We start from the raw sequence: 23,237 nt of genomic DNA on the forward strand, positions 1-23,237 counted from the left end.
TGGTGTGGATCCTCCCCAGGACTGCTCTGTGCAAGGGCTGTGGTTGTGCCCATCCCTGATGCCATGGCTGCTGCTTGGGCACAGCCACTGAGCAGTGTGAGCACTAAAACCACCCTAAATCTCCCATCCTTATCCTTGGATGATGCCCGGATCCAGGCAAAAAAAAATCTCCTCAGTGGAGGAGACAAGGATATTTCCAGCTAAATGCTCCTACACACCAAGATCTCCAGGCTCCATCAGCTTCCATCCCATAAGCAGCACTGTCCCCCATCCCTTGCGGCCTCTTCCTCTTTCCCTGCTGCTCCTTCTCCAGTGGTTTTGCAATCCTCCTATGCCAGACTGGAAATATGTTTGAGATGCTGTCCCCACCCCCCTGTCAACAGCCCCAGGGGACACACTCAGGGCAAGTAAAAGCTTGCTGGCTGTTGACACAAAGCCTTGTTGACTCAAGAAAGGGAAAAAACACAACAGAGGAGCCATTCAAAGGTTGACTGTGCATTTTCTGGCTGTGAGAAATGTATTATTTCCCTCCTTCATCCCTCCCAAAAATAAAAGAGGAGTTAAAGGAAATACCTAAACCAGAGCTGGCATAGCCCTGCTGAAAGGCTGGCATTTCATCAGTCCCTGCCAGGTGAAGCCCTGATGGCCTTTATAAACACAAACCTGAGGATCATCTCTTGCTCACAAAGCCATGAATAACTCCAGAAGTCACCCACAGTTACAGAGAAAAGAGAAGGTTCTTATTTTCAGCTTTTCTACCTGAGAATTTGATCTAAATGATCTAAAAGTTTTGCTTGCCAACCGACTGACAGCTTTTCTACAGTGCCACTTCAGAATGTTTGTTTGGTGATAACGAGCCTTTGTTATGAGCAACTTATCCAAAGCCACAGGTAGGAAGAGATAAACTGTGCAAATAAAGGGATATCACACGCTGCCAGCAATGCTGAGCTTAGAGAAGTTACATTTCCCCTGAAACAGCAATAAAAAAATGAGGGGTGAACTATGAACTGCTTAAATCTCACCCCAGTAGAGAAGACACTCAGGACAGGTTTGAGGCTTAAATCGATTTTCTTCACAGCTAGGCCAGGAATTAGGAAAGGGAAAGGTGTTTTACACACAGGGGGAAGCAGCAGCTTCCAACAGTCTGGTGGCTCCAGTCCAAAGCCAGCAGGAGCAGCTTGTGGATTGTGGCTGCTTTCAGAGCAGGCCTCTGGCGGCTGAGCTCTGGGAAGCTGAGCACAGAGAGAAGGAATCCTGGGGCTGTCATGGGTTCTTCCCACTCAAACCTCATCCATCAGCTCCCAGCAGCACCAGCTGCCAGGGTGATGCTTTAATGGAGCCACATTCCTCCTAAAAGGATGTTTTTCCAGATACTCTGGAGATGGTGATGATTCCAGACTCCCAGTGACACTGCTTTGTATGAAACACCCAACAGATGACATAATAAAGAGAAAAGCCACTCTGGGAGAGAAAGCTCCTGTATTTTTTTCACTCGCTGCCAAAGGACTTCAGTCACCTCAGAGACATTTCTAGATGGCAAAAAGCTTTTTACATTTTCCCTGCTGCACCACGTGCTGCTCACAGTTTGACAGTTCTGCTGCTGGCAGGTTCCAGAAATTAATATTTTATCCATCATTTTGTCTTGCCACACAGTACTAACTCCCTGATACAGTTCTCTCTCCATTCAGGTCTTGCTATATCATCCTTCCAAGTGAGACAGCACAGGCTTTTGCTGGCCTGTGCTCAGATACATGAAAATTTATGCAAACACATGCAAATACACGTCTGCTTCTCTGTCAGTGGTGTTGGCAGGATTGTAGACACGGTGTAGTGAGAGGCAATGGCCCAACAGCAGAGAGAGGAGGGCTGGAAAACCGAGACCTCTGCATTTCTTAAGAGCTTTTGTTCATGTCAGTTGTTTAAACACCCCAGGCCTTCGAGTGCCTCAGGAAATCCCACGCCACTGAGGCAGCTGGTGAGTGCTCAAAGAAGTGGCTGCAGTGATTTAAGAGCTCTCCCTTCATCTCTGTGCTCATCCTGCTAGAGAACAGCACCTGTGCAACACTGAGAAACCAGCAAAACACAGCTCAGAGTGAGCCCTGAGTGTGGGACAGCCTCTCAAAACACGGCCTCGCCTCCCTTCAGACACCGACCTTCAGTCCCCTGCCCTGGCAGAGACACTGATTGCACAGCAATTCACAAATCATTTCACAGAAACGCTAGAAAGAATCTGTTAAACCCCTCTCAGATGGGAATGGGAGTAGGGGAGCCCTCACTCCTTGCACCCTGACCCTGCTGTGCGCAGACCCACAGAGGTTTTCTGCCCTAAAAGCTGTTGGAGACCCAGAGGAATTCTCTGTCTCCCACACAGGTGAGGGTTCAGCTCCCCACCTGAGGGGCTTCCAGAGCTGTTCTGTGCCACCAGAGCTGGAGACTCGTGTTGGATTGGAAGTCTCCCTTCACTGGGAAGCCCTCAGGAGCCACACAAACCTGCCCCATGTCCTTGTTCTTACAGCACCTGTTTCTTTTCTTGGGCTGGGGTGACAGCCTGGCCATGGAGAGCTGCTCCAGGGCCCTCCCAAAGTGCTGAGAACAGGGAGTTCCAGCTTGCAGGACCCTCCCGTGGGGCTCTTGGGTTTGGATGTCCATTCCCTCAGGTGAAATCCAGCCAGGGATGCCTCCTCAGGCTGACTGGAGCTCTCCATCCAGGCTTTCCCCTCCCCTCAGGATCCTGCATTCCCAGGGGAGCAGGATCAGTGCTAACTGCACATCCCAGAGGCTTCAGCATTTCCAGCAGCCCCTCTGTACAGGGCCCAGCCAGAGGCACAGGTTGGGGGTGTCTCAGAGCAGCATTTCTCAACCTTTTATAGCCAAACTGCCCCCTTGTGCTCTGTCACCTCCAAGGGTTTCAGCTGCTACCAAATCAGAGCTTGGCTGTGCTTTGAACTTATTTGGAATGTTCACTTATTTATCTAGCAGCCATTTGCTCTGCTTGCCTCCTTGCTTGCAAGCAATTAGCATTCTCTGTTAACAAAATTGAGTTTTCAACCATTTGGAAGCTGCTCAAGGCCCACAGGTTGAGAAACACTCTCATCCCACCCTGGTTTAAGCCCGGAGGAGCAGGGATGTGCTGGAGAACCACCCTCACAGTTTTTATAGGAGGCAGAAGCTGGAGTTGGAGGCATTCCATAAATTGCAGTTCACTCAGGATCTGGCATTTCTGCGGCAGGAGATGAATGCAGGTGTGACTTTCCCTTTCTTCAGCAAATGCCTGACCTGCCAAAAAATGTCGAATTTCAGGAATTACCATCTGAGCCACCCAAAACACTCACACACACAATTATTTACATGTACATGTGCAACTAAATAAACATCCACATATATCAGGAATATTTTTATACCTGCAAGCAGGAAACCCACGCACCCCTGGGTGTGCAGGTGTGTTAGGGGAGAGCAGCAGGGTGGATCCCATACCTGATCCCCAGCTTTTCCAGGAGGGGCCATGTGGATTGGCTGGTCATTGTCAAAATTCCGGATGCTCGGGTCTGCCCCGTGGTCCAGGAGCAGCTGGATGATTTCCTTCTGGTTCTTGTCACCAGGCAAAGCAGCTGCCATGTGCAGGGCTGTGTTGCCATGAGCCTAAAGCAGGGGGAGGAGAAGGAAAAGGAGTAAAAAACCCAGATAAACTCCCTCATGAGCTGTGCTATCTCCTCAGAATCATCCTAGAAAAGGAGATGTGAAATGAGAGAAGAATCCTCATGGGATTTGTCCTCAGGAGGTGAGGGAGGATCTCTGCTCTGTTTCTCCCACACAGGAGGTTTGTGGATCTAGATTTTTTTTCTTTGTTAGAGCTCCACAAACTGGGGGCTTTGATGCTTTGGGTGTAGGTGATAAATAGCCCTGGAAGCAGGAACATTCCCTGGTTGCAGGAATCGCCCCTAAATCATACCCTCATGTACGATTGCTCTGAAATCCCCCCCTAAAACTGCTCTGAAATCACCCCCTAAATCACATCCTCATGGAAACAGAGACCTGGGGAGTTACTGGAAAAAAAGAAGGATGTAAGAGCCATGGAAACATTCCACTGGGAAACATTAAATCGGATTATAGACACCAAGCACATCATGCTCTTGCCCACCACACAAAGCTCCACCCCACCAGCCCCATTTGTGCTCCACACATCCCCACTGCCCCCTTTTCCAACACTTCCAAGTGCCAGGAAGTTGCAAATTCCCGAGATTAAGCATGGATTGGCTCCAGTGACAGGATCTGCATGGGAAGGACAGAGCTGGCTGTGAAGCCAGGCATGGATGGAGGGTGCTGCAATTGGGTGCAGAGAAGCTCTGGTGCCACCAGACCGTGTAGAAATCTGTGCCCTGTCTGGTCAGGTATGACTGGTAACGGCTGTAAATGACAAAAACCTGATAAACAAACGCACAAGGCGAGGTATTTTTAGGCTGCAAGAGTCTCATTGAGGCAGCTGCTTGTTTTTTTCTCTCAGAAACAATCACGGGTTTGTTATGACATTGGAATGGCTGGACACAAATTGCAGCCTGTATTAATATTCCAGTTGTTAAAATGACTCCACGTGAATTTCAGGTCCTGTTAACCACTGAGACATCAGGGAGAACTGAAGCAGGAAATAAAATAGCAGAATTTCAACAGCTTTTCTCAGACAAGGCATGTTTTACAAGCCCTGAACAAGCAGATCCTTGTCAATTTTATTATCCCAGGAAGCTGAGGGATGGTTACAAGCTCTTTACAGGATTTCTTGTTAAAATGGAAAGATCTGTACTTGAGAGCTTCCAAATTCGGGCATGGGCTAAGAAAATGAGGCAATCTGACAAGGCCTGACCTTGAAGCCTCTGGTTGACTTTAACAGGACTTATTTGAGACAATGTGGGCTCCAGGAATCCTAAAGGTGAAGCCTCCAAGGCTCCAATGTTTTTCTCGTTGTGAAAACCCCATGGAAACAGATATGGAGTGAGACAAGCACAAACAGTGGGTGAGCCAGGGAAACCTAAACATGGCTGTTTCCTTGTCTTCTTCATGCTTGGAAGAGCTAAAAGAGCCAGGCTGGGCATCAGGCAGCCCCACCATCATATTTCTCCCTGCCCCAGACAGCTCAGCAACAAGACTGAAGACTCCAAGTGATCCTATCACAGGAGGAAGCTCTCCCAGGATTGTGATCAAGAGACAACAGAGACTCCTCTGGACAGGCTCTCACCTGCCTGAAGGGTCTTTAAAGATACAGAAGGAATGCAGTGAAAAGCCCTTTACTGTACAGAAAAACACAAGCTCGGTGCCATTACCCACAACCCAAAATATGTTTTCTCCAGTCCAACAGAATTCTGGAGGGGTAAAAAAAGTGAAGCTGCTCTTTGTCTGCCTCAGTGAGCCACGGAGCTGACAGAGAAATTCAGTTCCTTCCTGAGGGACACAAACTCTGGGGAGCACAAGTAAGGCTGAGAGACTGCAGCTGCTGAAATGAAAACCAGGGACCCCCAGCCTTGCCCCCATCCTCAAAGGTGAAGGACAGAGGGAGGGAAGCACCCAGAATCACCCCCTTAGCCCTGCTGAGACACGGCAGCCTGTCCAGAGCCAAGGCTCTGGCTGGTGGGACAGTGATGTGTCAGCTGAGGCTCCCAGGAATGCCAGGATTTTTGTTTGGGAGGAAGGGTGAAGCTGATGCCTGTGTGAGATAGCAGCGCTGCTCGGGATCTGCTCCGAGGTGAGGTGTGGGCCAGCACCCGGGAGGTGTCCAGCTTGCTTTACCCAACCCAGGGATGGCTATGCCAGAAGACATGCAAACAACATTTAGGGCAGAAAGAACCCCCATAGCCCTTGACAGAAACAGGAACTTTGTCCTTCCTGTGATGGCACATTTAACAGGAGACATGAATCGATACCTGGCTGCCCTTCAGTGCCACCTCTCAGTGTTCTGCTGCTGTCAAACCTTGCATCACTGCAGGGCTGTTTTCTCAATCCTCAGCCCAATGTTCTAAAGTTCATGTTCCTCCTCAAGCAACCACTTCCCACATCCTTCCCCTTTCCCTGGTTATTTCACTATCATTCTGTCAGCTCCTGCTGGGAGAGGGCCTTGCTTTTCATGACAGAGTCCAAGCCAGGTGCTGCTTTCCTGGTGTCTTTGTACTGGAAAATGCAGTTTGGGGTTGAAAAGCAGTTCAGATTCACAGCTGTTGCTCTTTCCCTCTGTAAAAATCCCCTTGTTGTTGACAAAAATTACCTTGTTGTTGACAAAATCCTTGGACTTGAAAGCGTTCAGCTCCAAGAAGTACCTGAGCAGGGAGACGTTCCCATCCTGGACTGTGTAATGAAGAACTGTCTTGTTGCTCTTTACATCCTATTTAAAAACAGAGCAAAAAATATAAGAAACCCAGGCCAAATAAGAAATGTTCTACAGGACAACCTGGAGATATCCCATAAACCCATCAGAGGAAACCCAGGCCAGCTCTGCAGTTGGTGGGGAGCATCTCTTTCCCTCCAGTGACCCTGTGAGTGTCCAGTGTCTGCTTCAGGAGCTCCAAAAGGCAGTACCTAACTCTGCCAGCAGTCCCTGGGGAAGGGGAACAGCCTTGGCCCTTGTGCCAGCAGCTCATTCCTTCTCCAGTTCTATGTTTTGAGCATCGAATGGGGGAGAATTCCTGGAGAAACCCGGGGATAACCGAGCTGATCCTCACCCGGCTGTAGATGGAGGCTCCGGTCTGCACCAGGAGGTGGATGCAGGATTCCAGCTCCCTGCTCTGGTGCTGGAGCTCCCTGTGCTGCTCCTCTGTCAGTGCCTGGCTGCCCTGATCCCTCAGCAGGGTGTTGTGGGCCAGGACAGCGCAGTGGAGAGGGGTATGGCCTGGAAAATAGATATGGATGGAGGTGAGGAAAACACTGATGTGCAGAGAGGAGGCAGGGCTGGCACAGAGAGCATTTGTTCAGTCATTTATTCAATCATTTATTCAATCTGTGCAGGCATTGTTGGGGCACAAGCCCTTCTCTGGTTTCTTCTCTGGCTCTAGGGACATTTTTTGGGGCATTCCAGCATGTTCTCAGTTCCAATTCTGCACTGAATCCTCCCTGAGCCATCAGCACCTTTGAATTTTGTGGTATTTGAGTGCACAGACACGACTCTCTCTCCCCCAGGCATTTCCTGAGCCTGCTCTGGCCTCCCAGCACACCCCAAAAACCAACGAGCATCAGCCAGTGAAATATCCAACACAGGTTCTCACACCACTTGTGCAAAGCTTTTTACCTTCAAAATCCTTCATTTCCAAATCCAGAGGGAATCCCAGTGACAGGATAACCTGGAGGCAGCAGAGAATTGCAGGATTTTAGCTCAGCAGAACTGCGCAAGCCAAAATGAGCCAAAATGAACAAAATCCAAAATCAAACAACATCAGATAATGATAATTTAAGTACAGAGTAACCCCTATTTGCCAGTAGATTTCAGTGCTGTGAGTGTTTTCAAGGTGATCAGGTTCCCTGGTTTCCTAACTCCCACCTAAGTATCCTTTCAGATTCCCAGTTCAGAACAGTAAAATTCAGTCACTGCCCCAGCTCAGGAGAGCCAGACTCCTTCACTTTTACCCTGGATTAGGCAAAGACACCAGTAACACCAGTACATGTTTGTTCTGAGTGATCCTTGACAAGAACAAATGAAAATCTCTCCTTGACAGGTATAGCCAAACTTTATGACCTAAAAGTTTGCCAACACTGACAATTCTCAGGCTGGATTTATTTACTTTTTGTTTTCAGTGTGCAGCAGTGTGTGAAGTTAAACCCTCAGCTTGTGGCAACGAGGATAAAGAAACACCAGGAATTGTGATCTGGAGATGAGAATTTCTTGGATTTAGCAGAGAATCAACATTTTAGAACTCTTTATTATGAGAAAATTATGGATTTAACATGATGGAGCTAAGTAGCTCCTTGTCTATATTATTACAGATAATTTATTTATTTCTTTTGATTGACTAAAGCAAGTTGTTCACATTAATGGCTGAGAATTTCTGCAGTGACTCATCTGTGTCAAGTTAGACAAGGCTCAGGACAGAATCCTCTTGCTGAAAGATCACCCAGAACTGTTAGGGCTTGACTTATCTTCTTACAACAATAATAAAATATGTACAGATCAAATATTGACAGCTAGCTCTGAGGTGCTTGATTATTAAAGATTAGATAGTTAATCCATTAGAAAAAAAAACCCCAATAAAATAAACAAATAAACCATAAAGCCTTTCATGGCTCTGACCACACTGAGGAGCAAGTCTGCGCCCGTTTTCCCTTTTTATGTCAAGGCAAAAAAAAAAAAAAAAGAAACCCACAAAAGAAAAACCAAACAAAGGAGCCCTGCAATCCAAACCACCACAAGGCACTCTGCGAGGCTTTGTTGGCATCATCTGGATTAAAACCCTTTTTCCTACTTAAGGAAGCACCTGTTTTCCAAAGAAGTGGCCGTGTTACACATTAACTGCCTACTAAGGGCTCAGCCTGGGGCACGTGCAGGCACAGCTAACGAATGCTGGACATGGTGCCAGCACCACAGGCACCCCCTGGCACCTCACCCCTGTCCCCTGGCACCTCACCCCTGTCCCCTGCCCTCAGGGAACTCAGTAGCACCCACCAAACTCTGCCTGTGCTCAGTGCTGCCATAACTCAAGGCAGGCTTTTTTTATTAATTCCATTTTCTGGCCAATGGTGAAGCGTTTAGGACGCACAGTGTGATAATCCCTGCTGTGGAATCCCTTCCCAAAATTCCCACAGGGCCTTTTTCAAAGTGCTGTTTCGCTGTCCATGGCTGGCACAGAGCTTAGGTGCAGTTCCTGTCTGCAGAGAAATCCATGAAGCCGTAGGGAAGCAAAGATCTGTGCATATAAGTCAGGTTTTGAAGGAAAATCTGAAAACGTGCCTCATTTTGAAGGCTGTGCCTGTGCTATCCCTGTCTGCAGGGTTACATCTCATTTCTCCTCAGCTGGTTGGAGCCTGAACACAATTTTTGCTCCTGTCTGGATGATAGTGACCTCAGGGAGGGGGTTTCACCCTGGTTTTAGAGCTCCCTCTCCTCACACCTCATGGCTGGGGATCCCCCTCCAGTGCTCTACCACACTGGGGGCTGCCACCAGCAGATTTAGAGCCGTGATCTGCAGAAATCATTTCTTTTGCCCCACAGAGCCACTGAAGAATTTTCCTCTGTAACAGCAGGCTGCAAGTACAGTCCTAAAACAGGAATAAACCCACCCTGGGAAGTCAACTCCTGGCACAAGGAGCCTTTGCTCAGTCTCCATTGCTCGCTGACACCTTGCCTTTATTTAAAAACACCAATATCAACACTTTCTTGTGGTTTTATACTGCCAGCAATTAAAGCCATAAAACTTCTCCTACCTGGAGGACTTGGGCATAGCCGTACGTCGCAGCAAGGTGCAAAGCTGACTGCCCTTTGTTGTCCACGGCATTGACATCTGCTCCTGCCTGGATCAGGTCGTGGACGATGGCTGCCTGCCTGGCAGTGACAGCCACCAGCAGAGGAGTCTGCAACAGCAGCACAGACACCTGTGAGAGCCAGCTCAGACAAATGGGAGAGTCTGGCAGCAGCTGCTGGCATCAAACAGGGAGCGGGGAAAGGGAATGGCTTTGTGTGAATCAGAGCGGCGTCTGAAATCCCACGGATTGTGGTGCCCGCAGTGAGCACAGCTCACAGGATGGTTTGGAATCCCACATGGCACCATGAGATGGGGATGTTTCCCAGCTCTTGCTGGACTCCCTCTAGTGTTCTTCAGCCCTTAATTTGGATGGCAACCCAAACGCAGCATTTTTGAAACCCCCATTGCATCAGGTACAGAACAAGTCAGTTGGCCATAAAACTTTTGGCCTAGGAGACTGATGCCAGCACACAAATATTTTGCTGGACCAGTGTTTTCTTACATCACTCCACAAATCATGGGCTGAAAAAGAATGGGCTCATTCTCATCCCACCTAATTTTATGATCACGCCACTTAATTTTATGATGCTGCCAGAGGCACCTCAGCGAGGCCTACCAGTGCCAAGCCTTCCTTGCAGGAACAGAGGGGCAGAGCTGGATTTTTTAGGGTATCTTGCTCTCAATCATGTCAAGCCAGTTCCCATCCCCAACCCTGCAGTCTACAGGAGAAAGTGGCCCCTTCTTTACCTTTCCTCTGTGTTCCTTGGCATCGAGTTTCCTCAGGGGTTTCATGCGCTCTGCAGCTGCCAGCGTGTGGGCCCGCAGGCCTTTAGCTGCATAAATGTGCAGAATTCTAAGACAGTAAATAGAGACACCGATCACTGCTGGGCCACCAAGCACCCTGGGAGCAAACAGTTTTACAGGGTAGCACTGCCACTTTGGGGGTTTTACACCCAGAGTTCCACAGATCCACGCCATGAGCCCCGAAAGCTCCCATTCCCATGGGAAGGGCTTCCTACCTCGAGCAGCTGCAGTGTCCAAGAGCCCTCAGCACTCCTGAGCTTTGCCATGCTGCCTCCTTCCCACTCCAGCACCTTCTTTCAGCTGAGATTCCACACTGGGAGGTGTCAAAGTCCTCCACAATTCCCAGTTTGGGGAATTGGATGTATATATCACTTTTTGGGGTGATGCAGCCCTGGGTGTGTTGGTGAAGCCTCACCATCGCTAATTGATATTATTTGTAATCAACCTGTTAAATCTAATCTTTATCACAGCTCCTGGAGAGAGGGACCCAGTCCTTACACTTTGCACAAGACAAAGAGTTGTCACAGCCCATGGGAGTGGCTGGTGGCCCTTAATGTTGGGGAAAACACTTCTCTGCTTCACTGTGGTCATCTGGCTCTGGCTGGAGCCAATTCCATTCCCCCAGGTCCTACTTGCCAGGAAAGTCCAACCCCCTAGAACAGGAGACCACCCCACACACAGTCACAGCAGCCCCTGGCTTCATTCTGCTCCAGACAGCAATATTTGATGCTTTTCAAGCAGAAGGTGGCAGGCAGTTGTTTCTCTCCTCGGGTAATTTTGTAGCCCAGAGCCACCCCTCGCACTTTCAGGAAGTGGAAATACAATTTTCTGGCTAATCTGATTTTCAGTCAAGCTCAGCATTAGCTGTGGCTGCACACCCACACATCCCCAAGGGTGCCAGGAGAGGATCATAGTGATCGAAGCTGAACTGCAGGAGCAAGGACTGCTGCAGGAAATGCCTCCAGGCCACAGCTGGATCATGGAATTCCTCCTTAGTCTGCTTAATGTGCAAAATGAGCACAAAGACTGACAGCTAATCTCTGGTTCTAGCCTGTACAGATATTATTGAACTGATTGATTGCTAAACCAATGCTTGTGGATAGGAAATAAAACACTCTAGGCATAGCAAAGTTACTGTAGATCTTTATTGAAAAAAAAAGAAGAATTTGTCTTTTTTTTCTAACCAGAACAACCCAGAAAGAAATGATGAAACACTTTCATCTCTGTTTTATGTTCACACACAGAATTTACATACATTGGAGTGAAAGGAATTGAAAAGCAATCAGAGCAACCACAGGCTTGATTCACAACTGCTTTATCCCAGTTCTACCTAGGGAATATCTCTGTACTTCATAAAACTGGAGGAAGCAGTGGTGAATTAAGCTCCTTTGAATTAATTTCTTTGCTGGGTTTTTCTGCAAATATAAGCCACTAATTTCAATGCAAACCTGAACTACTGCTATTTTCCAACAACTTTATGATCACTTACATGATCTAATGCTCGTGTCTTCCACATTTGTCAATACTCAATAAAAAAAATACTCTTGGAAAGTCTTTAAGACTTTCAACCTGAGTTTTCAAACCTCACCCAGGCATGAACTATAAAGGCCACTTGAAATAGTGCCTGGGTGGCAACTGGACTCCAGGTAATAAAGAGTACAATAAATTATTTTGCAGTTAGTCTTGCAAATAATAAAATCATCTAAAAATCCTGGGCTTTAGAAAGCAGAAAAACCCAGAGAAATTGTGTTCACCAGCCAAAAGCCTCTTGTTTGTCAAGAAACCAGTAAACAGAGTTTGAAGGGGATGTATCTCCTGAAATACATTTGCCTGTGGCATGGCACTCCTGAGCATCAACCAAAATATTTACAGTTGCATCGGAGGGAAAAGTGAAGCTACTCGTTCTCCAGGAGAGGAAATCAGAAAGCCATAAAGGAATTGTGTGCACCTCTGGGCCTGGGGAGCTTTCCAAGGAGAGGTCACTAAAGTGCCCTGGCTCGGCACATCACCAGCTTCACACTCTAAGGCTACAGAAAAGCGAAAATGTTGCCAAATAACAGTAATGCCATGGATTCCTTGTTGGGCTGCAGTCCAGATTCTGGAAAATACCTGTCTTCTCAATGATCTCCTGATACAGGGCCATGAATTGCAATCCTGACTCAGACAAAACTCCCAGGGACTTCAGTGGGACAGGATCTGTCCATTGGCAGAACAGGCAGCGTTACCAGCCAGCCACTAAATCAGCCCCACACCTCAGATTTGGGTATTTCAGAGTCCAAACCCACCCTGCAGCTAAAAGAACACAACCCCAACCCACTGCTCCACACCTGCAGGGCTGGGTTCCAGGGACAGACAAGGTGAGACCTTCCAGTTACACCTTGGTGTGAATTCCTGCCCTGCAAACAGGGATCTCTCACTGCTCTGGCACTTAGTTCAGCTTTATTTTCAGACTACTACACCTACCTGCACCAGCAGAACAAAGCTACACTTCACATTTTCCTGATTTCCAAAGGAGCAGTTCAATTTAGGAGAGAAAAATGTCAATTTAGGCCTTCCAAACATTTTCTAGTGGCCTAAATCTGATGGGACTTCCTCCCCACACAGGTCAAAGACACACAAACAAGGCATTTACACAAAAGCAGCCCTATTGAACCGGGTTTGCCAAAATTTAGAGGCAATTGTACCCTCACCAAATGCTACAGCTGGCCTTGGCTACACTGGATTCTGTCAATTTGAGGCCATGAGGGTGAAAGTCACCTCGTGCTGGTGCTGAGCACAAGTGTGCAGCATCCAAAGCCTGCCTGGGAGAGGCAGCAGGAGCTGGAACAGCAGAGCAATCTTGTGCTGGGCGCCAGGACAAAGCAAATTTCACTCAACACACAAATCGCGGTGTGCTAAAATTCCCACCCCACCCCACCTGCTTTCCCTCCCTACTCAAACCCCACTGAGGTGCTGGGTGGAGCATTGAGCAGGTGAGGACCAGGCCCCAGATGTGCAACCTAAAGCCCTTCAACAGAGAGAGCATGGCTTAAAACATACGTATCATTGTCTTCGTCTTCCAGGAGCAGCTTCTCGATGGGCAGGGCGCCGATGGCTCGCCGGGCATCCTCCAGCTCCTGTGGGGCTGGCTCGGGGATGGAGACGGGCACGGGCACGAACTGGGGCCCGGGCAGCGAGGAGGAGGCTGCAGGGTACTGCAGGGTGGAGGCTGGCAGCGCAGAGAGGGGCTGTGCCCACGGGAAGTACGTGAGGGGTGGCTGCTGCTCCGTCACCTCCAGCGGTGGCACCATGGCCGGGGTGGTGCTTCGGGGCTGGGGAAGGGACAGAAATACAACCAAATGAGACAAAAGGCCACGTGGGGCAGGGGGAGGACACAGCACAGGCTGGGGATGCTCATCCCACTTCTAACATCCCTCATCCTTCTGCTCTGGGTGAAGCTCTGCACTGAGGGTGACGCCTGTCCTGTGTCCAGGTCATGCTTATGTCAGGCTCTCTCCAACTTTCTGTTCCCATTCCCACCCTCCCTGTGACCCTGTAACACCCTGAGCTGGAAACTGCCCTCTGGACAGTCCCAGCTTTGCTGCCATCAAGGCTGAAGGCAGCTCCTTGTGGCCTCTGGAACAGCCCAGGCAGAGCCACATCCCAAACCCATCCCATGGCCCTTCCTCAGCAGTGAGGGCCACAAGGACACAGAAATGGCCTTTGGGGGATTTGCTGGGTCTGCCTGAGCAGCCAAACTGAACCAGGGAAAGGAAAATCAGCTGCCTAAGATCCACTGGAACAGAATTCTCTGCCCTTCCCCTCTAAAGGGGATCAGATCATCTTGTGTCAGCCAAGCAGATTTTGTCTGGCCTGAAGCCAAGTGTTCTGCTACCTCTACGTATTTTGACCTTCCTCTTTTATCCTTAAACAGCAACTTTGGAGAAATTTATTGCCAAGTCATCCTCACCTGAATGACATTCCTGCCTCACCTGGTCCATGTGTTTCCCAGAACCCATTTACAATTTCTTTATTTTAAGCTTGGAAATAAAAGAGTGAAAATCCCTGCTCAGCCTGCAAGAGTGAAGAGAGCTGGGGAAAAGACTGTGAATTTTGCCTGATTCCAGCACAACCACAACTTTTTGCCCTGCTCAAACCATATTATTGTCCAGCCAGAGCTAGGAAAACTACATGGCATGGATGCAAGGACACACAACATTACAGTAATAAAAGAAATTAGACTAACTCCACCCCACAGCTCTTTCTAGAAGGTGGGAATTAACACCATTTCCAGCTTGGTATTTTTGACTTACTGCAAAATTGGTGATGAGAGGCTGAGAAGTGTATGTGAGGACAGAGGAGGGTCCCACCAGGGTGTAGCTGGGACACATGGGCTGGACATACATGTCTGCTGTGTAGGGACAGCTGCCAGCCTCGTGGGACACGTAGTCAGGGTAAGGGCTCCACTGGGCCAGGGGCTGCAGAGAGGTGGGAGAGGGCTGGGAGATCCAGCCAGAGGCCAGAGCTCCTTCATCTGGGCCAGGCAGGGCAGGGGCAGCTGCGTCCATGTCAATGCAAGGCTGGCCTGGAAAACAGGACAGGATTAAAGCCCAGCCCAGCCTTGTCTGGAGAGTCACACAGAGTCAGGGATACGTTACCCATGGGTGAATAGGAAGGGAGTGGCTGATGGGGCAAAACAACCTGGAAGAGAGAAAAAATAAAAGCAGAAATCAGAGGTAAAGCCCATCAGCATTAAATTCAATCCCTTAGAGAAACACCAAGGGACAAAGCATATCAGGCATTATCAGCTGATTATCAATGTCAGGGTCTGAATTCTCCCACCCCACACAAGGGCCAGAAGAACTGAGCCTGGCAGCCAGGACACACCACCCCAAACACCCACAATGTCCCCTCAGCTCAAGGGGACCTTAAAGTGTGTTTAAACCTCATGTGGCAAAGGGAATTCTCCTTCAGAGAGGAGCCAGCCAAGGTGCTGCCTCCTGAGAGGGCAAATTGAGGCTGAAACTAAGCAGCAAACAGCCAAGGATGGCTCTGGGCCATCCCTTTTAGACTCCTGAACAAGCTGCCTCACTTCCAAGCCACTTTCTGGCCCAAGGAATCAGATCCTGCCAAGTGCAAAGCACTTTCCCCTTTCCATTAAGTGATGGAAGGTGCTCAGCACACTAAAACCACTGCACCTAAAGAGATATTAATGGCATTGCCAGGTAACACCAGGCTGCAGGGCCTTCACAGTGCTTTAGAGATGCAAAGGTTTCTTTCACTGCCAAAGCATTGCTGGGGCTGGGCAATCCCTGAGCTCCCTGAGGGAGACTTTTCCTCCAGTGTTTGGGGATTTTTCTCTTACCGTTGTAGCTGCAGTAGTACTGGAATTATGGACATTCCCCCTTTTCCTCTTCAACAGCTCCTTCACGGGCTCCTTCACACGGACACCTTGGTAGGGGCGAGGCTGTGGCTGCTGGTCTGGGGCAGAAGCTGAGAAAAAAAATTTTAAAATGCAGGTGACTTTTCTTTTCCTTCCAGGGAGCCCAAATCCCCACAGCAGCCCGGTGGCTGTACCAGTTCTAATTTATTTTATTCCTCCTTCCCTTTGTGTCCCTCAGTGCCACTGACCTGCAGAGAGCAGCTTTACACACTCCCAAAAGGAAAACCAGACTGAAATACCAAACAGGTGACAAACCAGAACTGCTGGCCAGGCAGGGACATAAAAAAGTAGAGATCAGATATTTAAAATAAATATATTCACTGTTTAGGCACAAGGTATAAATGCAACCCAAAACAGAGAAGCATCCTCATTTGGAAAACCATTTAAACATCATTAGTTGGACTTAAGTACCTCATTTTGAGCTCAGACAGGTGCTGAAGTTGTGTTTCTGTTCCAAACAGAGGTTGAGAAACAGGTGACAACACATCTCGGATCTTATTCCCAAAAACCTCCCAGCTCACTCCCATAAATTCCACTCCATTTTGAAGAATTCAGTTTACAGCCAGCTCCAAAGGCCTCTCCCAAGGCCATGTGAGCAGTGGAAGCAGGAGAAGCCCATTTCTGCCAGGGCCAGCATTAACAACTCATATTTTACGTGCAGTGTTTGGAGGGAATCGATAGCAGAAGGAAACTGGGGGATATCAAAGCCTGGTGTTTGTAAAGCCACCGATAGCAGCAGTGGCTGCCTGCCCCTTTTTACTGCACTTCGGTGGGTAAATACTCTAATTGATAAGTTTTCCATTTTTAAAGATTGCAACTGGCCTTTGGTTCTGTGAAGTACAGGTGGGTATGCAGCTCCAATCTGAATTTTAAACTGTTATTCCACCCCAGGAGCATTTATTTAGATTTACATTCTACAAGAATGAATCATTTCACCTGGGATCACCTCTCCCAGCTACATTTAATTCTGTGCACAGGGAGATGTTTCTGTTGGACCTTCCTGGGAGGAGAAAAATGGAGTTCTAAATACAGAGATTGTAAATCCACCTCAAAAATTACTTAACAGAATAAACGTTTCTGCTCTGTTTTCCTTTTCAAAATACTTTTTTCCCTTCAGCTTGGCTCTTTTATTAACTCTGTCTGACTTTTTACACATAACTTAATTATGAAATCTTGATTGGCCACTTTAAATCCTTCTGGGACCAGACAGAACTACATTTATGCACTGAACTGTCATCTTTGTTATGCACCTTAAGAAAATAGTTTGCTTTAAAACAGTAGTTGAAGCAAAGATGAATTTCCAGCCTTTGCCTGATCTACCTTTGCTTTCTGTGGGCATCCTTTGTGGCACTTCAAATCAGGTTTCTTGCATTCCTATGAATCCTGTGGCTTTGGAAAGGAAGGTTTTAAAGAGAATAATGGTCACTTTAATTCTCCATACAAGGGCTTTTAATACAACTCACATTTTGCCTTTTAAATTTAGTTGGTATTAATTTATATGAGTGCAAATATAAAGAGTTCTGGTGTTCTTGGTGCTTCCTGAAGACATCAGCTCCTCAAACCTGAGCTCTGCCAGAGCTGCTTGAGAGGCAGAAATGAACATTTTGGGGAGTATCTCATGCCCAACTCATCAAAGGGCCTCCCTGCAGAATTAGGGTGGGGAAGGATGGTGGTTTCTGGCTCCAGGTTTGGGGGATGGGAAAGAAGAAATTTACTGTAAAAGCTGACAAATATACCTATTCAGAGTTTCCGGTGTAAGCAGAGTAACCAGAAAAAAAAAATAAAGAGAAAAAAAAATTTAAAAACCAAAGTCTGCAGATCATATTTCGGTTCCCCCAAGCTGACCTCCAGAAATAAAAATAATGCAAGCACAGCTGCTTTTCCACTGCTCAGGGGTGTGTGGGGTCTGAACATCACAGACAGACCACAGCAAAATGGCTTTGGGGCTTCAGGGTGCAATTCCTCATCGAGCTAAAGATACATGGTCATGTACAAATATCAGCATTTGGAGGAATAATGACAATTAAAATATCCTTGTAAAGGAAGAACCTGGATTTAGTCATCTGCAGGTCCTTATAGAAAGGTTTTAACAACCCATGAAGCTGCCTTGGACCAAGGTTCCATTGTATTTTCATTTAAGATATGAGAGCCCAAATTCCATTCAATAAAATCAAAGGAACAGCAGCAGTGTCCTGGCTTCTCCTGCAATTCCAGGACCACAGAACATCCAGGTGCTGTTCCTCAGTACTGTTTTGACTGGCACCTTCTCTGGGAAGCTGGGGCAGTTTGAAACACCTCAAGTCAAGAAAGAGAAGGGATCCAAACCCAACCACTGGGAAGCTTTGCAATGGCTTCTACAATTCATTTGGGCTCATTTCAGCGCTTTGGCCCAGCTGCCTCCCCAGCCCCCCATGCGTGCTCAGCCCCAATGCTTCCATCAATGTTATCACCTGATGTATTTGCTAAAAGTCCACAAAAACCTTCAAGCCCTGTGAGCAATCTTTAGAACACCAGAGCTGCTGGAAAGGCACCAAGTGCAGCAGTCCTTTGCCTCTAAACATCGAGTGACAGCAGCAGGAAGGTGCTGGATTCCAGACCACGCTGCAATCAGCCTGGAAGCGTCCAAACTGCACAAAAAAAGGTTCCATGGGATCTGTCACCCTCAACTGATGCAGATACAGACCCCGATTCTCAATAATATCTGTGAAATACTGATCTGAGTAAAAGGTCAGGCAGAGAAAACCTGTCAAGACATCGCCAAAAAATTAAAACTCTATCCTCCCCTACACATTGATTTAACCATTGGTGAAACTGGAGGGAAGAGAGTGGCAGAACAGCTGCTGGAAGGGTGCAGGCACCGAAGCGTGGCGAGTTTCAGATCACTAAACTTCACCCCAGCGGCGCTGGCCTTCACACACACACGAGCTGCAGCTCGGTTTCAGCCTTCCAGCCAAGGCAGAGCCATTTCCCAGCAGGCAGATTTCAGTTTGAAATGCCCTGCTAATCCTGCCTAGTCCCTGCCTGCAGCAGCAAGTGGCACTCTGGTCCCTCTTCCAGAAGATTTCTGCGCTCACACGCTGACACGTGATAAGCTTATCAATTGAGCAGTGTTAACACTGCAAATATTTTCCCCTTTTTTCTCCTTTCACCTCCAATGTAATAAAAAATTGAAAAGAAACACAATAGAAAAGTTTCTCTTGTTTGCAGTCACACCAAAAAGCAATCACTGACTGCGAATAACAAGGAAAATGTAGATTTCAATTAGCAAACTCCCGAGTTAATGGCTTGGATATTGGAGACCAAATCACATTTTTATCAGACACCGTGAACTTTGGCTAATAAAAAGAAGAAAGGGGCTCAGTTTCAGAGACTTGGATGCTTAGAGTAAAATCAAAACCTTTTTACATCCATGCCCATTGCAAGGGACTCAACATTGGTCATGATCCTGTCCTTGTTTCTTGGCTAATTACACAGTTTCCCTCAAAAAAACCAGGGTGATCTTTATCTCTGCTTTGTGATCAGTCCAGGGCAGGAGAACAGAGCACTGAAATGCATTTAACTGCCCAAAATCCCAGATAGTGACACGACAGGGAGTCACTCAGGAGAAATCATCATTTCAACTCCATCCCTATCCCTCAGCAGCCTTCAGGGTATGTCCCTATTTTAATTAATATTTTAATTGATCCAACCAGCAGTTAAAGGTGAAACATTCTGACATGACCCACCTGCAGCTCCAACCCCTGGAAACAAAAATCCAGTTATTTCTGCCAAGATCCATCTGAATCAGTTGTGGTGGTGGCCTCAGGCTTGGGTGGCTGGTGAGCACCAGGTCCCTGGTACCTGACCTAAATTAATTAACACACACCTGACTGATAATTCTCTGGCTGGTCCTGAGAGTTAATAACCTCATCAATGCCAAATAAATCATGAAACAACTCAGAAAATGTTTCTCTGAGTTCCATTTGGCCATTTCTTGCTTCATTATCCATCAACAGCCTTTCCATCCCAAAGGATGCATCCCAGCTTTGCACATCCAGGCCCATTTGAAGGGCTGGACATGGAGCTTTCTTTGTGCATTTGACACAAACCAAATTTCCCTTCATTTTCAGGTGTCCACCTGCTGTTGGAAGATTTTCCAGGAATCAAATTAGCCTTGGATTCAGGCAGATCCGTGTGCCCTGTGCTGTTCTTGAGGAATGTTTGTGACAAGTGTGCTTTAAAAAAGGTTCCCTTCACACCTAAAAGGATCGAAATGAGTGGAGAGCACCGTGCAGAGCCTGCATCTGTTCCCACACGAGGAAGGTACTGCAGATCAACAAATGCAGCGTGAACTTTGGAGTTTTCCACTTGGACAGAAACAAAAATCAAGGGGAGACACAAAATGCTGGCTAGTCGCTGCTGCTCTGATTATTCTAATTAACAAAAATAAGAGCTTCCACGTGCCAAATGAGAGTTGGATGCCTTGGCCATGGTAGTGGTGAGGGCTACTAAAAATTCTCTGTTTCAGAATAAGAGAAGCCCTAGTGTGAAGGGGAAGCTGAGATAGACAGAAAGTGTCTTTAACCATAAGTCTCACCCTCAGGTCCTAATTCCTCCCAGCCCATAATACTCTTTCCATTTTAGTAATGCAAGCTTTCCATTTAATTGCTGCTGTGGTCATTCGGAGAGTTTGACACCTGCTTTGCAAAGCATGGATGGGCTCAACTTTCGTGCTATCCCTCTTTCCTGGTGGGGTTTTACCAAAATTATCACTCACAAGGTGCAGAATGTCACAGTTTCACCTCTCAGTCTCATTAGCTGATACTTTCAGGGAGGCTCTGTACAGCCCCACATCTGTTGTGGACAGAAAAGCTTTTCCATTCACTTTAAAAGCATTTGGGAAGGGATTTGCAGAGGTGTGAATTCACATCTCTCAGTGGTAAGGGGAATCTGAGCAGCTGAATCTCAGCTGGTGACTGCAACAGGAGCTGAGCACCCAAAAAACCTTGGACATGGGCAAAACCAGCACCTAAACAGGAGATTCTTGCAGAATTAGAATTTTAGAATTAACAAGGCTGGGAAAGACCTTTGAGATCAGCAAGCCCAACCTGCTTCCACGCTTTTCAGAACAGAAACCATTTGTATGAAAGGCACGTTCGGGTTGTTGGCAAAACTTCACTATGGAGGTGACACTAAAAACAAATTCAGAGGAAAGTGCTGGTGCTGCCCATGAATTTCCCATCCCTGAGGGGCTGCTGGGCCTGCTCCCATTCAGCAGAATCCTGGGGAGCCCCGACCAGTCACTTCTCCTGTGCCGTGGGAGGGGAGGCTTTCAGGCTGAGCCACCCTCGGGGTTTTGCGAGCGGAAGCCCAGGGCCCCACTCCTGCAGAGGAGTCACTGTGCCGTGACCCTGGGGAACATTCCCAGCCTGCAGGGCCAGCCAGGCGAGACTCCCTGCAGAGCAAGAGCCTCCAACCACGGCAGCAGAGGGCAAAGTGTCCCAGCTTTCCTTGTGCTCCTGCAGAAATGTCCCCTGAAGGAGCAGGAAACCACCCTTGAGAGGTGCCCTGGGAAATGCCCTCAGGTGAGGTCACATCTGCTGCTTGAGGGCGTTCTTGTATCACTTTTCTGTTTTCACAGATTCACAGAGTATTCTGAGCTGGGAGGGACCCACAAGGATGATCCAGCTCTGAAGGGAATGGCCCATACAGGGACTGAACCCAAAGTCTTGGTGTTACCAGCACCAAATGAGTCAAATCTCAGGGTTTCTGTTTGGAAAGTTCCCAGGTCACCTGAGCTGCCTCTGCATCAATTCATGTTCCAGAGCGAGGCCACGGGTCCCATGTGGCCACGGGAACATCCAGGGGGTCACAGGTGGCCCAAAGCAGGTGGTGCAGGAAACGTGAGGCCACAGCTGGTCACACTGGCAGGAAACAGAGGTGACACCGAATGGGGACCCACAGAGCTGCTGAGAACTCCAGCTCCCAGTGAAACCTGCGGGATCTGGCACCTGGGTACCTGCTCTGACCCCAGGGGTCACACAGGGGGTCTCCAGGACACCCCTCCTGCCTGCCTGCAAAGCCAACACACTGCAGTGGCTCGGGAAAGAACAGCATTAGTAAGATTTCCAACAGTTCCATGCTGGAAAAAGGAACTCTGACATTGCTGCAAGTGGAGGGAGACTCAAGGATTACAAGCTCAGGGGACACTGGCCAGGAGTTGTCTACAAGTTATCATTAGGGAACACCAGACATAATTTGACTTGTAATTCCTGCTTCCCTTTGAGCACTGCAAGTGTCAAAGAAAGAAAGCAGAATAAAAACACCAGTTCAGTTCCCAATTTCCTCCTACCTAAAGCATTGTTGTTGGCATTGCTGTGTCACTGCAGGAATAAAAAACCAACCCAAAGAAACCATTCATGGACTTCTGAGATGGAAGATTAGAATCAGGATTTGGATGTGATCATCTTGCAGGGTTTTCCATGTCTTCTCCCTACTGATCCTGAAAACTGCACAGGATGAAGGGGGAAATAGAAATAAAACTTCCCAAATGCACATTTGAGCTTCCAAAATGTTCAGCTGAAAAGAAAGAAAGCAGGGAAAAAAAAACCAGAGGAAACATTTCAAAGCTCACAAAGGCACATGGTTGGTTTACCACACGTAGTGAAACAACCTGCAGGCTGTGATAAAAAGATGAATAATGTCAGATAAGTCACTGGCAAGGGCTTAAGAAATTAATTTTTCCACTCAGGTGTGTTGTAGCATTCTATGTTAATGGAAAAGCACGGTGAGAGGCAAAGGGTGGCAGCGCAGCTGCCAAAATGAGCATCACCTACTGATGACAAATGAGATATGATGGTGATAAGAGAATGAAAACCTTGCAAGAAGCAAACACCTACCTGGAGTATGATCAGTAAACTACTCGAGCAAAGGTGGGCCCAGAGGAGTGAAATTATCTTGAAAACAAGAAAACTGATTTCCTGTAAAGTCATAACTGTATTGCCCTCAACCGCTTTGTTCCTTATCTTTTTTATTAGCTGAAAGAAGTGCATATCAAAAAAAAAGGCACAGAAATAAGATTTCTCACAGGTTTCACTTTTCAAAAGGAAAATTTTCTGCTATGTAACCACCGTAACCTTTGATATAATACCTGCATCCTGTTGTTGTTTTTATGAATCATAGTCTTCCACTTGATTCATAGTGATGAAAGCCAACAAAGCAGCCCTGAGCTCATATCCCTGCTGGAAAATGAGCATCACACCTCGGCATCTGCCTCTCTTGAGCCATTCATGAGCATCACGTCCCCTGCCACTCTCTGCTGACTGATCCATCACAGCCCTCCGCTGTCACCAGAGGTAGGAAAAGCAAATCAGAGCTCACTTACATTTTTGCCAGTGCATGTTCTGTGGTGGGATGGAGCCTTTTTTCCCCTCTTGGCTGAAGGTGACTCGGCTGTGTGTGTGTGACTCCCGGGTGGGGATGTGACAAGTGAGGGTCAGGATGTTTCTTTCGGCTTTTTAAAAGCGCCGTGTTCCCGCTGAGCCCGGTGACATCATCACATCCTCCAACCACAACCACTTCTACATTTTCCCTTTGCTCTCTGC

General features: G+C 47.7%; 2 protein-coding genes across 2 annotated transcripts; both read right to left on the reverse strand.

Moving 5' to 3' along the window:
* Nucleotides 1-3,204: 3,204 nt before the first annotated feature.
* Nucleotides 3,205-12,375, reverse strand: LOC309582034 (NF-kappa-B inhibitor delta-like; the record flags this gene model as incomplete). Its single annotated transcript, XM_082297007.1, has 8 exons — nt 3,205-3,276; nt 3,475-3,639; nt 6,248-6,364; nt 6,702-6,868; nt 7,265-7,316; nt 9,391-9,537; nt 10,176-10,312; nt 12,342-12,375. The coding sequence occupies 8 exons, from the start codon at nt 12,373-12,375 to the stop codon at nt 3,205-3,207; spliced, it is 891 nt and encodes a 296-aa protein (XP_082153133.1).
* An 856-nt stretch (nt 12,376-13,231) lies between these two features.
* On the reverse strand, nt 13,232-23,033 carry POU2AF1 (POU class 2 homeobox associating factor 1; the record flags this gene model as incomplete). The annotated part of the gene is made up of 5 exons (XM_082296957.1): nt 13,232-13,543; nt 14,525-14,791; nt 14,865-14,912; nt 15,577-15,704; nt 23,018-23,033. The coding sequence occupies 5 exons, from the start codon at nt 23,031-23,033 to the stop codon at nt 13,232-13,234; spliced, it is 771 nt and encodes a 256-aa protein (XP_082153083.1).
* Nucleotides 23,034-23,237: the final 204 nt, after the last annotated feature.

The sequence above is a fragment of the Coloeus monedula genome (genome assembly GCF_965178545.1).
Source record: "Coloeus monedula genome assembly, chromosome: 25".
NCBI classification, from domain to species: domain Eukaryota; kingdom Metazoa; phylum Chordata; class Aves; order Passeriformes; family Corvidae; genus Coloeus; species Coloeus monedula.